Source organism: Chondrus crispus, genomic scaffold (genome assembly GCF_000350225.1).
Source record: "Chondrus crispus Stackhouse genomic scaffold, scaffold_117, whole genome shotgun sequence".
Lineage (NCBI taxonomy): Eukaryota > Rhodophyta > Florideophyceae > Gigartinales > Gigartinaceae > Chondrus > Chondrus crispus.
The window spans coordinates 208,593-222,606 of record NW_005178982.1 but is presented as its reverse complement, the minus strand read 5'-3'; the positions used below and the strand labels follow the sequence as shown (position 1 = coordinate 222,606).

General features: G+C 54.8%; 2 protein-coding genes; one reads left to right on the top strand and one right to left on the bottom strand.

The window, feature by feature from the left end:
* Positions 1 to 5,268: 5,268 nt before the first annotated feature.
* CHC_T00001881001 (hypothetical protein) lies at positions 5,269 to 5,808 on the top strand. Its single transcript, XM_005712813.1, has one exon. The coding sequence runs from the start codon at positions 5,269 to 5,271 to the stop codon at positions 5,806 to 5,808; it is 540 nt and encodes a 179-aa protein (XP_005712870.1).
* Positions 5,809 to 6,819: 1,011 nt separating this feature from the next.
* Positions 6,820 to 10,454, bottom strand: CHC_T00009447001 (Sel1-repeat containing protein). XM_005712812.1 is given in 2 exon segments: positions 6,820 to 7,418; positions 7,419 to 10,454. 1 exon segment carries the CDS (start codon positions 10,452 to 10,454, stop codon positions 7,419 to 7,421), a length of 3,036 nt encoding a protein of 1,011 aa, XP_005712869.1. The 3' UTR covers positions 6,820 to 7,418.
* Between the last annotated feature and the right edge of the window lie 3,560 nt (positions 10,455 to 14,014).

Here is a 14,014-nt window from a genome sequence, read left to right as displayed (position 1 = left end):
CTCTCGTCACGCTCCGTTTTTTTCCAGTCACTTCAGAGGTTACATTTCTTGCTTCAAGGTCCCCTGGACTCTGGCTCTCCGTTTCGAACTCGCCTTCTAATCGAACAATCTTCGTCTCCTTCTCAGCAGATTGCGTGAAAACTGTTACTTCTGCCCCGGACTCCTTCACCTGACATCCATACACTTGACCACTGGAATCCATGCCCACTTGAATTTCTCTGGAACCGACATATGGCAGAACAATCTGCTCCACCAACCTTCCATCGGCTCGCTCTACACACTCACTCACAGGTCGCACCCACGGCCGTGGTGCGTGTCTCTCGATTTCCTCGAGTATCCTTTGCACGCTACCCAATTCTGATGCCCTGTGCTTGATTCTTCCGTACAGTTGAAAGTAAATCCCGGCACTGTTTTCACCACAAAAAGGTACACTCAGTCGTGCAGCTCTCATCATCAATTCCATAGCATACACCGAATCTTCTTCTCCCGTACCCCTTGAAAGGCTCTCGCTTCCTCCCGTGTTCCTCAAAAAGCTACTTAGATCCTTTACAGCTTCCCCGTATTGCCAAACCCCGCCTTTCTGTATCACTGTCTTCACCCATCGCGCACTCAAAAATAGTCTCTTAAGCTCCTCCACACACCCGCCCTGTTTCAGAACGCGATATATGCTCTCGAAAACATACTTCTCTCTTGCATCCTTGCTCTCTCTGCCCTCGCTCTCAGTTATAGCAAGCAGTCCTCTTCCCTGCCTGCATACATCTGCCAACTTCTTATACCAGAACGTTACACTTTCTTCCTTCTGCGCCTCCTGCACCGCAAAATCGTGCGTCAGATCATGCATCCGTACCCACCCACCATCATTGTCGTAATGAAGGTCTACTAATCCAACCCTTTCCATCTGCTTCGCATACTTTTCAGCCGATTCGTAGTCCATCTCCCACAACTTTATTACCAACGACAAAGGCATCCCGTCTTGCTTCTTCATAACACACAGACTCCGATGTATTTTTCGAAACGAAAACTGACGTAACCTCTCCCCATCGCTCCCTATGCCGGACTCCACAATATCTAGTGACGCATGTAATGTCGCGTCTAACGACGAATACCCATCCTCTGGACTCTCACTACGAAGCGTGTTACGCCTCTTCATCTTCGAAAGGTATGCCTCCCACGCTTGTGACTTTTCTCCCTCCCATCTATCTCTCATGTACCTGACACCCGTCCCGGCTACGTTCAGAGCAAGCGGCAAACCAGCGCACATTTTCAATATTTCACTCACGGCCTTTTTGCATCTCGGATCATTCGCTTCCTCCGGGTTCGCCCCGCCCGCAAGCATGAGCATGTGAACTGAATCGCCCCCTTCCCTTTCCCTCGGCTCGAAAGTCACTTGCTTACCGACCTGTTTCAGCTTTGAGTCCCTCGTGGAGTACAGAAGCCTGCTCCTCCTCTCTCGCATGTCTCCTGTGGCGGCAGCGAGAGTGGACAACTTCTGAAGAATACACGCATCTATACCATTCACGGCCCACAAATCATCAATAATGAACAGGCATACACGTGTGTTGAACCATGCTCGCATCTTGGTCAGTACCCTGCTCAACTCGCTTTGCTCTCGCATTTTCGCAGCCGCCTGGTTGCCACCAGACGCCTCTACGGCTATACACAGTTGCTCAATCAGCCGCCCTACGTTGGCATCTTTCCCCAAAGACATCAAGTACACTCCGCCTGAAAACCGAGCCTTGACGTCATCGTCGTGCGCAATCGCTCGAAGAGCGCATGTCTTTCCGACTCCGCCCTTCCCCGTTGCCGTCGCTCCTATATATGTATTCCTATCGGTACTTAGCACGGCCTCCTTTAGCCGCGCCTCACAAGTATTCGGTGATCCATCGATCCCCCGAGAATTTAGTTGCAGATATATTTCTTCGGGATTGAGCTCTGCGAGTATACAGGGCCTGAACAAATCATGCGTACATCCACTTGCATTCAAAACTTCTCTCACTTCATCACTAGAGTCCTCCTCACTTTTCTTTTTCACCCACCGAGATACTCGTTTCACAAGATTTTCCCTTGCAAGATGGCCGAATTCATCTTTCAGGTGGTTCGTTGCCTCTTCGTCGTTTTCTATCCCAGTGATATCTGCCAACTCTTGTAGCTCTCTCTTCACCGTATCCGTGCTCGCTTCGCGCTGTCGTTCCTCGCTAAAAAACTTCTCAACTTGAAAAATATTATTTCCTTCGTCATCCCAGTACCGATTGGGCTCCAACTCTCTGCATTCACGAATAGTTAATCTGTAAAACACCGGCATCAGTGTCGGTGGCGGCATCCCACTGCTTATCGCTTCTTTGCGTCGGCGCAGGAAGCACCGCAGTTCCCTCATTGTCCATTTTCGAGCTGCAAACTCGGGAGAAAGAATGAAAACACCGACCTTCGCAGACTCCATAGCCTTCGTCATTTCATCCCGTCCGCAGTCCCCGGGCTCCATCGAGATTTTGTCGAGGAAGCAATTTAAACCTTGAGCTTGCAATTTCTCGGAAAGGGGACGTGCGATGAATAGCTTGTCTGGGCCAGCATGGCTTATGAACACATCGGGAGACCGTCTCTCTCGCCGTCTTCTACTTGGTCCCGTCTCTTGCCGGAAGCTTTCCTGCATTTTTTTGTGAATAGCAAAAGACAAGTTGGTGAGGTGCGGAGTGTGTTAAGAGTGTGTTATGCGTGAGAACGGCACTGGCTGTTGGAAAAACAGGGACGCGAAGGTTGAAGGCCGCGTTCAGCGCGTGGCACTCTTGTCGTTGTCGACGAAAGCGGAAACAGTGGCGACGTTCGTGTGGGTCAGTAGGGTGAGCTGATGTGCTTTCGATTGTTCTTCCGTGAAGGAATGTTCGTGTGACTTCTTCGCGGAAAGAGGCACTCAGGGTGGAGCGATTTCCTATGCTCGTCAAAGAAGAAGGCGGCTGTTGAGCGGATCGTCGCTGCGTTGTGGGCACATCGTGAGTATAGTAAGGCTGCTCTCGCTGTGTGAGGCATGATTAACGTTTGATTTTTAGCACTAGATTTTAGTTGAAATTTCAAGGGTTTCTTTGTTGTTCCGCGCAAGCTTCCAAGTGGAAGCTTGGCGGCTATCAAACGTGGAAGGAAGGGTGGAGGCCCTGAGAGAGAAAGACACGCACAGGTGAATAATTTAGAGAAAAAATAAAAAGACAACCGGACCCCGAACCCAAACCACCACTCGCGACGCACAAACATGACTTTTACGCCAGCAGTGGGAGCTTCAAGGGACTGCAGGGGCTTGTCCATCAGTATTACAGTAGTACAGTTGTACAGTACAAAGCCCTGTAACAGTACCCTTCGGGTAACCTTCAGGTTTGGGAGAGTAGACAGAGAGGGCCATGTACAGGAGGGGTCGCGATATAGTGCCATCTTTGTTAGTGCCAGCTCCGATATAGTGCTACCCTTCTGCGGGTGGCACGAATTTTGAGCCAAAAATGAAGGGTCTCCAGAGAGGCAGTTGGATGGACGAACTGCCCGAGAGCCACTGCCGCCACGGAAAGATATTATGCAGTTGCTAGCTCGAATAGAGACTATGAGATTATGGCGGAAAAAGGCAAGGTCGACGATGCAATTGGACATCTGCAAAAGTGTAGGCTGGCATTTATGGCTGCGAAAAAGGAGGAAGTAATGCGACGGCTCGGCAGCTACTAATAACATAAATGCTTGATTAGACTTGAGTCTGTAGTCAAGATGGTAAGTATGAGTGATGGCGTCCTGCGAGGGGTTTTTTGAGCAGTGATGGAAGGAAATGGCTGAGCCGTAAATCTCATTATCATACAGTGCCTGGTTCGATATAGTGCCGTTTTCAGCCCACTGACACAGGGTAGCACTATATCGCGACCCCCCGTACCTTTTTTGGGCAACGATGCAATTTGCGGGCAACAAGTCATTCATTAACCCGTGCCCGCGTCACGCGTCACGCCCACACCTGGCCACGTAGCGATCCCCCCGCGAGACCTCGCGGCGTCCCCCCGCACCGGCGCCCCCGCCACCGCGCCCAATGCCGCGTCGCGCTGACCACGCGCCGCCGCTCGCGCCCGGCGACCCGCACAGCTCCGCCCGGCGAACGGCCTTCCCCCGCTGCGGCACGCCCGCTCGCATGGCGACCGAGACGCCGTTCTATGCCGCGAACGAGCGCGCGGAGCGCCGGCTGCTCAGCTCCGCGCGACGCTGGCGCCGGGCCCTGGCCTTTTGATGCTCTGCCACGGGTTCGCGTCGAGCAATTGTGGCGCATTCGTGACGACGCTGGCGACAGTCGTCTTGGCGCGGCTGCCGGCGGGGCGTGGGGTCGACTCTCTGATAGAAACGCCAGGAACATACCGTACCTTCATATTTGGAGTAATCTTTACGGAAAGTACCCTTGGTACTTTCCGTTCCAGTGTATGATTAGAAAAATGACTGCGGTCCCAGTGCCGCGCACGGTCACCCCGGCCTCACCCCGGCCTCACCCCGGCCATTAGCGCAATCGGTGACCGTGATCATTTTCTTGGATACATGGCTGCGTCAGGGCGTCAGGGTGTGTCTTAAGTGAAGTTTCAGAGTTCTGGCCGGGTAGTGGTTCTGCCATCTGATTGTGCCGCTCCGAATTAGTGCCGTATTATTAGTCTTTACACGGGACGGCACTAATGCGTAGGGTCGAGTGGCTGTTTTTTTTTATAATAACAAAAGGGCGAAGTTTTGGAACGATAGGATTACACCTACAGTACAGTATCTGGTACTTTATCCATAAAATAAAGCCAAACCGCTGGCCGCCCGAGACTCGGGAGAAGGGGCCATCGCAATCGGCCATCGGTGTTCTTGGCATCACATGCTTTCCTTCATTGGAGCACAGAAGTGTACAAAAAGCGTGGACGGAATGTTACTTGCACCCCTTCTGAATTACAGTAACAGCGAGGATAGTTTTCTGCGGAAACGTGTGACACGTGTTCCAGTAGAGTTGCAGCTGCCATTGTTGAAACAAGAAACTCGCAAACCTCTTTTCTTCGTCGTCACTACTCTCGCTCCAACTTATCCGTCTCGCTGCTGACGGTGATCAGACTGCCTATCGTGGTCGGTGTGTCACTGGGGGCCGCTTGTTTCACCTGTGCCGGCCAGGATACTTTCCCTTTTGCCTAGTGCTTATCTCTCACATGGTAGCCGATGCCCCTTGCAGAGACGGTGTTCTTCATTGGATCGAGTGACGACGCCGACGTTCCGTGAAGGGAGAGGGAAGGACGTTGTCGGATGGCAGAGACTTGGCAGGCCGCTGCTTGGTACGAAAGGAGGGGCACGAAGGAGGAGGGGAACGGCAGCGAAACAATGTCTCGAGATAAACCAATTCTCAATGGCGTCACAACTCTCGATCGAGGCTGCTCTGCAACTTCTTACTTCGTATGTCACATTTCCATAGCGAACTGTGCCTTTCGCAACGCGCTTGCGCTCTTCTTCTCGCACGACATTCATGTGCGCCCCTTGCAATGCTTGATGTGCTTTTCACCCAACACGCGCTCCTATTCCCTGCCACATCTCTCAACCGACATCTTTCCTCTCTCCGGTCTCTCGACATCTTTCTCTCCTCGCAAACCTATTCGCCATCTCACAAAGGCGTCTTCTTCGGCACTCCCGACAACCTCGGAAACGCCGCTGGCGTTGCCTTCACCTTTCGTACAGCCACAAAACACTTCTTCCTTCCGTCAACCTCTTCCGCCTCTTCCCCCTGCCCCTGCATCCACTCCCACGGCCACGCCTCGCGCACACCTTCCACCTTCCCGCCCAGCCTTCTGATGGCCTTCTTCGCGGCGGCGATCTCCTCAGCGCCCGCGCCCACGCTCTTTTGCGTGAAAAACGCACCCCCGCCCCCTTTGCCAGCGGCACGCACAGTCCGCAGCAAACGCGCATTCCCGCCAACCACCGTGCCACGACCGCGTCATACCGTCCCCGATGCATCTTACTCTGCCCGACCTCCTCCGCCCTCCCCCACACGGACGTCACGTTGGGCAGGGCCAGCTCGCGTTCCACGATGTCGTGGAAGCGCGTCTTCTTGCGCGCGGCCTCGAGCAGCGCAACGTCCCACTGCGGCCTCGCGATGGCCAGGACGAGCCCCGGTAACCCCGCACCCGTGCCGACATCGACGACGCGCAGCCCGGTGGCAGCGGCCGCGGCCTCCGCATCCAGCGCCGGTAGCAGGCTCAGCGCGTCCACGACGTGCTTAAGAAGCACGGCATCGCGCGTGCGGATCGCCGTGAGGTTGTACCGCTTGCTCTCGCTCAGCAGCAGATCCGTGAGCCGCACGAGGGTGTTGAGCCGCGCCACGTCCAGGCCCTGCGAGTGGGCCGCGCGGCGCAGCACTGCGTGCGCGGGGGCGATGTTTTGCTGCGTCGCGCAGCCGCGCAGCGCCACGCGCCGCAGCGGCCGCGCCCGGCATGCAGATCGCGGCACGTGACGGGCGCGCCGGGTCGGCGGCGAGACGGCGAAAGCCATGCGGCAGGGGGTGGGTCACGGAGCCATGTAGACATGTAGACGAGGATGGTGTGCGTGGGGGCGGCGGGCGTGGAGGTTCGAAATATCTGCAATGAGATCGAGAAGGATCTGTGGGTAGGGACCCGATTTTGGCGGGCGTCGGCGGGAGTGTTGCCACGCGGTGTTAAGGATGTTATATTGCTTTTCCCTGCTTGAGGCTGCTGCGGTCACGGTCACGAGGCGAGCGGCAAGCCGGTGCGGCAGAGCAGTCGGAGGCCGACTGTGGGATCTGCTAAACTGGGCGACCCGTGCTGTGCTTTCGGGTAAGGAAAGTCGGCTGCTCTGCCTTTACTGGAAACGGAGTACCGGAAACGGAGTACCGTTAGCGTACAGATGAGTGTTTTCGATTAACACCGAGTCGCCGTTGGCCACAGGTTTCGGAGATTCGCCCACAACTCTGCCGTCCCGCTCCGTCGTCCTCCCTTTTGCCTGTCGTCCTCCCTTTTGCCTGTCGTCCTCCCTTTTGCCTCTCTTCCTCTCCGGCTGAAGGAGAAGGCCCTCGCGGCGATGACGAATGCGCTATAATACACGTGTTACTGTTGTCATTAATAATAATTACAACCATAATAATTACAACCAAAACAATTACACCAAAAATGTGTTACATTACGCCGCCTATCCATGTGGTACTGTACCTCTCTCGCCCTCGCTGCCCTCGCCTTCCATCCCGCCCCCGCCTTCCTCTGTTCTCGCTCACCCTCGTCCCGCGTAGTACGCGGGACGCGCGATTTCATTAAATCATGTTTTTTCGCGCATTTGCGCGCAAAAACTGCCAGATAATGCTGCAAAATGAAAAAATCACCACTTCGGCCTTCCTCAGACGACTGCAACGATAATTGCGATCAACCATCGAAATCGAGATCCCCCATGCTTTCCTAGGGTCCCTGCAGCCCATCTCCATCATTGTCTAAAGTCCTTTCTTCATGAAGAATCATGAAGTTTCTCAGTTTCTGCATGAAAAAACAGGCAAAAAGCAAAAATGAAAAAATAACCCGAAATCGCGGCCGCGTACTGCCGTCTGATCTGTCCCGCTGCAACGCCGCAAGTTGGGCTACCGCCTCCGCGTTGTTGTCTTTCTCGACCGCCATCTCGTACAACTGTATCGCTCGATCCGTGTCGCGGGCCACCCCGTCCGCCCCGTCTCGCATCATGTTTCCAAGACACACCATTGACTTGCTCTGCTTCCGTTCCTTGATGTCCATCTCAAACAGCTCCACCGCACGCACCGCATTGCGCTCCACCCCTTCCGCTCCGTCCCTCAACATCATCGCAAGATTGCAAGTCGCGTTACCGGAATTTCCTTCCGCCATTGCACGATCATACAGTGCCACAGCTCGTACCGCGTCACGCTCTACTCCTTCGCCACCTTGTTTCAGCAAATTACCGAGGTTAACCATGGCATCGACGTCCTCACCCTTCTCGATAGCGCGTTCATACAGCTCCACTGATCTCACCGCGTTGCGCTCTACTCCTTCGGCACCTTCTGAGAGTAAAAGACCGAGGTTATTCATGGCATCGACGTGGTCACCCTTCTCGATAGCGCGCTCATACAGCTCCATAGATCGCACTGCGTTACGCTCTACTCCTTCGCCACCTTGTCTCAGCAAATTACCGAGGTTATTCATGGCATAGACGTTCTCACCCTTCTCGATAGCGCGCTCATACAGCTCCACTGATCGCACCGCGTTGCGCTCTACTCCTTCGGCACCTTGTTGGAGCAAACCACCGAGGTTATTCATGGCATCGACGTTCTCACCCTTCTCGATAGCGCGCTCATACAGCTCCATAGATCGTACCGCGTCACGCTCTACTCCTTCGGCACCTTGTCTCAGCAAATTACCGAGGTTATTCATGGCATAGACGTTCTCACCCTTCTCGATAGCGCGCTCGTACAGCTCCACTGATCGCACCGCGTTGCGCTCTACTCCTTCGGCACCTTGTTGGAGCAAAAAACCGAGGTTATTCATGGCATAGACGTTCTCACCCTTCTCGATAGCGCGCTCATACAGCTCCACTGATCGCACCGCGTTACGCTTTATTCCTTCGGCACCTTGTTTCAGCAAAAGACCGAGGTTATTCATGGCATCGACGTGGTCACCCTTCTCGATAGCGCGTTCGTACAGCTTCATAGATCTCACCGCGTTACGCTCTACTCCTTCGGCTCCTTCTGAGAGCAAAAGACCGAGGTTACCCATGGCATCGACGTCCTCACCCTTCTCGATAGCGCGCTCATACAGCTCCACTGATCGCACCGCGTTACGCTCTATGCCTTCGGCACCTTGTTTCAGCAAAACACCGAGGTTATTCATGGCATCGACGTGGTCACCCTTCTCGATAGCGCGCTCGTACAGCTCCATAGATCTCACCGCGTTACGCTCTACTCCTTCGGCACCTTCTGAGAGCAAAAGACCGAGGTTACCCATGGCATCGACGTGGTCACCCTTCTCGATAGCGCGCTCATACAGCTCCACTGATCGCACCGCGTTACGCTCTATTCCTTCGGCACCTTGTTTCAGCAAAACACCGAGGTTATTCATGGCATCGACGTGGTCACCCTTCTCGATAGCGCGCTCATACAGCTCCACTGATCGCACAGCGTTACGCTCTACTCCTTCGCCACCTTCTTCGAGCAAAATACCGAGGTTATTCATGGCATCGACGTTCTCACCCTTCTCGATAGCGCGCTCATACAGCTCCACTGATCGCACAGCGTTACGCTCTACTCCTTCGGCACCTTGTTGGAGCAAATTACCGAGGTTATTCATGGCATCGACGTCCTCACCCTTCTCGATAGCGCGCTCATACAGCTCCACTGATCGCACCACGTTACGCTCTATTCCTTCGGCACCTTCTGCGAGCAAAATAGCGAGGCTCACCATGGCACCGACGTTCTCACCCTTCTCGATAGCGCGCTCATACAGCTCCACTGATCGCACAGCGTTACGCTCTACTTCTTCGGCACCTTCTTTCAGCAAAACACCGAGGTTATTCATGGCATAGACGTTCTCACCCTTCTCGATAGCGCGCTCATACAGCTCCACTGATCGCACCGCGTCACGCTCTACTCCTTCGGCACCTTCTGAGAGCAAAAGACCGAGGCTAACCATGGCATCGACGTCCTCACCCTTCTCGATAGCGCGCTCATACAGCTCCATAGATCGCACTGCGTCAAGTGCTTCTTTCCCTTCTGTCTCTCTTGGCTCGAAAGCAACCCGTTCCCCAATCTGACGCAGCTCCCTATCACTCGTGGAATAATGAAGGCGGTCGGCTTCTTGCTCCTCACTTTTCTTTTTCACCCACCGAGATACTCGTTTCACAAGACGTTCCCTTGCACGATGGCCGAATTCATCTTCCAGGTGGTTCGTTGCCTCTTCGTCATTTTCAATCCCAGTGATACCTGCCAACCCTTGTAGCTCTCTCTTCACCGTATCCGTGCTCGCTTCGCGCTGTCGTTCCTCGCTATAAAACTTTTCCACTTCAAAAATATTATTTCCTTCATCATCCCGGTACCGATCGGGCTCCAACTCTTTGCATTCCCGAATGCTTAGTCTGTAAAACACCGGAATCAATGTCGGTGGTCGCATCCCACTCCCTATCGCCTCACTCCGTCGGCGTAGGAAGCAACGCAGTTCCCTCATCGTCCACTTTCGAGCCGCAAACTCGGGAGAAAGTATGAAAACACCGACCTTCGCAGACTCCATAGCCTTCGTCATTTCATCCCCTCCGCAGTCCCCGGGCTCCATCGAGATTTTGTCGAGGAAGCAATTTAAACCTTGAGCTTGCAATTTCTTGGAAAGAGGACGTGCGATGAGTAGCTTGTCCGGACCAGCATGGCTTATGAACACATCGGGAGACTGTATCTTTCGCCGTCTTCTACTTGGTCCCGTCTCTTGCCGCAAGCTTTCCTGCATTTTTTTGTGAATAGCTAAAGGCAAGTTGGTGAGAGGTGCGGAGTGTGTTAGGAGTGTGTTATGCGTGAGAACGGCACCAGCTGTTAGGAAAACAGGGACGCGAAGGTTGAAGGCCGCGTTCAGTGCGCGGCACTCTTGCCGTTGTCGATGAAAGCGGAAACAGTGGCGACGGTTGTGTGCGTGTGGGTAGGGTGAGCTGATGTGCTTTCGCTTGTTCTTTCGTGATGAATGTTCTTGTGATTCCAGCGAGGAAAGACGCACTCACCCTGAAACATGAAAAGAATCATGAAACGTTGATTTACGTACTGTTGTTGTTCGGTCGAAGGGGGCTTGGTGGTGTTTTCTGGGGAAGTGGGATGTCGAGTCTCGCCGTAGAGTCCGGTGTGTCCTATCTGTCGACACTCGGCCACCTTCCACGCTTTGATTTCCTCCTCATCCCTTCTAGAAGCATCCACGCATCCGGCCCGGATTTCCCAGACAGTCTGCGCGCGCTTCCCTAAAATTCATATAAAATCTCCCACTACAGTATAAAATCTGACACTACTGTAAATTGTAATTTTGCAGTAAAATTCCCTCACAACTGTGTTGACGTCACACTAAACCAACAATTGGTAAACGTGTAAACTTTACACAGCCATGTTGAGCGCAATCTCTTGTCTGTAATTTGGATGTAATTTAGCGAAAGCCAACAGTCCAACGTTAATTACGCAACATTTGCGAGCGGGTTCTCCATCCGAGGGGCCCACAGCGGAGGCTGTCCGGGGGAGCAGGAAGAATGGATGCCAGAAAGGGCGAAGAAGTTTGCTGATGAGAAGCGTGTTATTTCTGACGGTCCTCGCCGGGGAATGGATCAATGCTTCTCCCTGGACGTCAGTAGACTCCAACCGGAGGACTCTCGAAAAGAGGACGTCGAAGATGACGAACAGGATTTTGAACTTCGCCAAGTGGCGTCCGTGGAGACTCCCTTTCCGGCAGGAGATCCTGTACTCAAGATGAGTAACGCCAGCGTGGCGAGCGATACCGTACGGTCCGGTATACTTATTGACCGGGCTCCTCCGGCTCGTGAGATTATGGACGACGAAATGGCCGTCGTACGTAAATTTTTGCGTGACACAATGGCGGATCGGGTTCACCTTGCTGTATTTTTTTGCTCGATGAGGAGTTCGCAACGCCATCTGGCGGTAAGTTCGAAGCGGTAGCTTGCGTACAGTAGCACCATAGGGCGTGTAGTCATTCTTTTTAAGGTAAAGAGGAACCACCTTTGTCTTGAATCTATCCTTGTCTTGCTCGGATGATCGAGTCTGGGACATTCAATCCCTTTCTTTTGCAATATGAAATTACATGGCTCCGTCGGAGGTGACTAATTGGTTCTTCAGTCTCGTCCTCCGGCGTGTAGCCATACCATCTTACTCGGAAGACGAGTTTATCGTCGTCATCATAGCAATGCGCGACGACGTGGTCGACCACGTATTCTTCGCCATCGATAGCGTGTGGAGATTGCGACTGATCCCTGTCCATCTTTCTTGTTGTAGTATTAGACGCGGCTCCTCGCGGGTTACATGCGCGTTGTTCCGTCACTGCAAGGACATTCTAGGCGGCTGCGTCGGGCGCCAATTGGCGGCGTGCGTCTCTTTCTCCCTCGTTGGAGACGAGAGTCGGCTCGTCACGGGGACTGTCAGCGGGAGGTGTAGTCTTTTTCTCCTGTCCGACCGGAGTGTAGTATAACGACGGACGCGCGCGCGGGGAGATTATTATCCGTGCGGCCGTGCACGGTGTACACGTGGGCGGGTGTTCCCACGTGTAGGGAGCGCGCTCGTGCCGAGTGGTCGTAATCTGGCGTACGTGTACAGTAGTGCACGTGTCGGCCAAGCGGTAGTTTGCTAGTATTACGCGTGTACGCTAGCACACGTGGCATCCGTGCGGTAGTCTGTAAGCAGCGCGTGTGTACAGTAGTACACACGTGTACCTGCAGCGTCTGCGCCGTAACTAGGAATTGAGGCGCTAGTTTTTTAATGGCGTACAGTACCTGGTACGCACTAGGCGGCAGGTACTGTATACTGGGACAGGTGTCCGAGGCGTCTCCCTGAGGGGTTAAGACCTGACACTCGTCCCCACCAGTAAACTGGGGCAAGCTCGCCCCCGTCCCTTTCGCGCCTACGTACGTCCGTTTTCGGTTGTCTGTCGCGCGCGCTGGCTTCTAACCTGTTACCAGTCGCTCCCGTTCACGCACCACGGGGCGACTGCGCGTAACCGGCCAGTGAGCCACTCCCTTTTCCCGAGCTCGTCCGATCGGTTCAATTAGCGCATCGCGTCCGCGCCGCGTGCTCCCTCGCTAAAGCCTCCGCCTCTCACCCAACCCAGGGCGGAGAGGATTTATCCCACATTTTGGTACTCTTGTGGAGGGGATAACTCTTGAGGTTGAGCCGCACGCGTAGTGGCTCGATCACGCGCAGAACCGTACGGACGGAAAAGGTTGAGAAATCACCGCGTCGATCGCGAAGCGTATTCGACGATGAACCGACCGGACCAAGGGGAAGACTCCGCCTCCGGGCGTCTGAGCACCCGCAGTGGCAGTGGCGCACCGCGCCCCCGGGTGGAGAACCCGGAAGCCCTGCTGCGACCGCCACCGCGACCGGGCCGTACGAGAGCGTCCGCATCGGATGTTACGCCGGCCGTGTCGGCAGGCACTGAGAATCGCGTCCAATAGATGGTCGACGCGATTCAGCCGCGCATCCAGGCCTGGGTCGAGGAGTTCCTCGCCACGGAATTCCCCCAGGTAGCGCGCGTATGCCTCGACCGAACGGTGCCCGCGCTCGTGGACGCGCACGTACGCAGCGCGATACCACCGCTTTTGGACGAACTTCTACCCGCTCAAGTCCAATGCGAGGTGGTGACGGCGCTCACCACTGTGGGTGAAGAATCCCCTTCCGGTACGGCTCTAAAGGGAGCGATCAGCTCCGGCGTGGCCAATCGTCTGGCCACGACCTTCGCCGGAGCAGGAGTCGACGCACGCGAGCAGCGCGACTCAACCGCTCCGGACTCTACGCTAACGCACGCTGAACCGATCGGCGCCGCACCCGGGATCGGTACAATGGCCCCTCACCCGGAGGGTAAGACCATTTACCTCCCACCAATTTATGGTGCTACAGGAGGGCCCACAGAAAATGGCCCTCCCGTACTCGCCGATACCGCTGGCCCCGGCGGGACAGAAAACCGCCTGGGGCGCTTCGCGACAGAAAAGCAACAGCCGTATCGGTCGAGCAGAAGAAGCGCACCGGGCGCTCAAGGCTACACCTCGGAGGGTACAGAAAACCCCTCCGAGGAAGAAGACACAAGACGTCGCCACAGGCGACGCGCAAGAACCGCGACAGACGCAACGCGCGATACCGCGATGCCGGAGGGGTCGGTTACCCCTCCGATGATAACCGCGACGGACGCTATACGCGATACCGCGATGCTGGAGGAGGTGGATACCCCTCCGATGACGAGGACACCAAGTCGGACGGATCGCGCAGAAGCGACCGCAGAGGCCGCAATGCGCGCGACCGACGTCGGTTCCG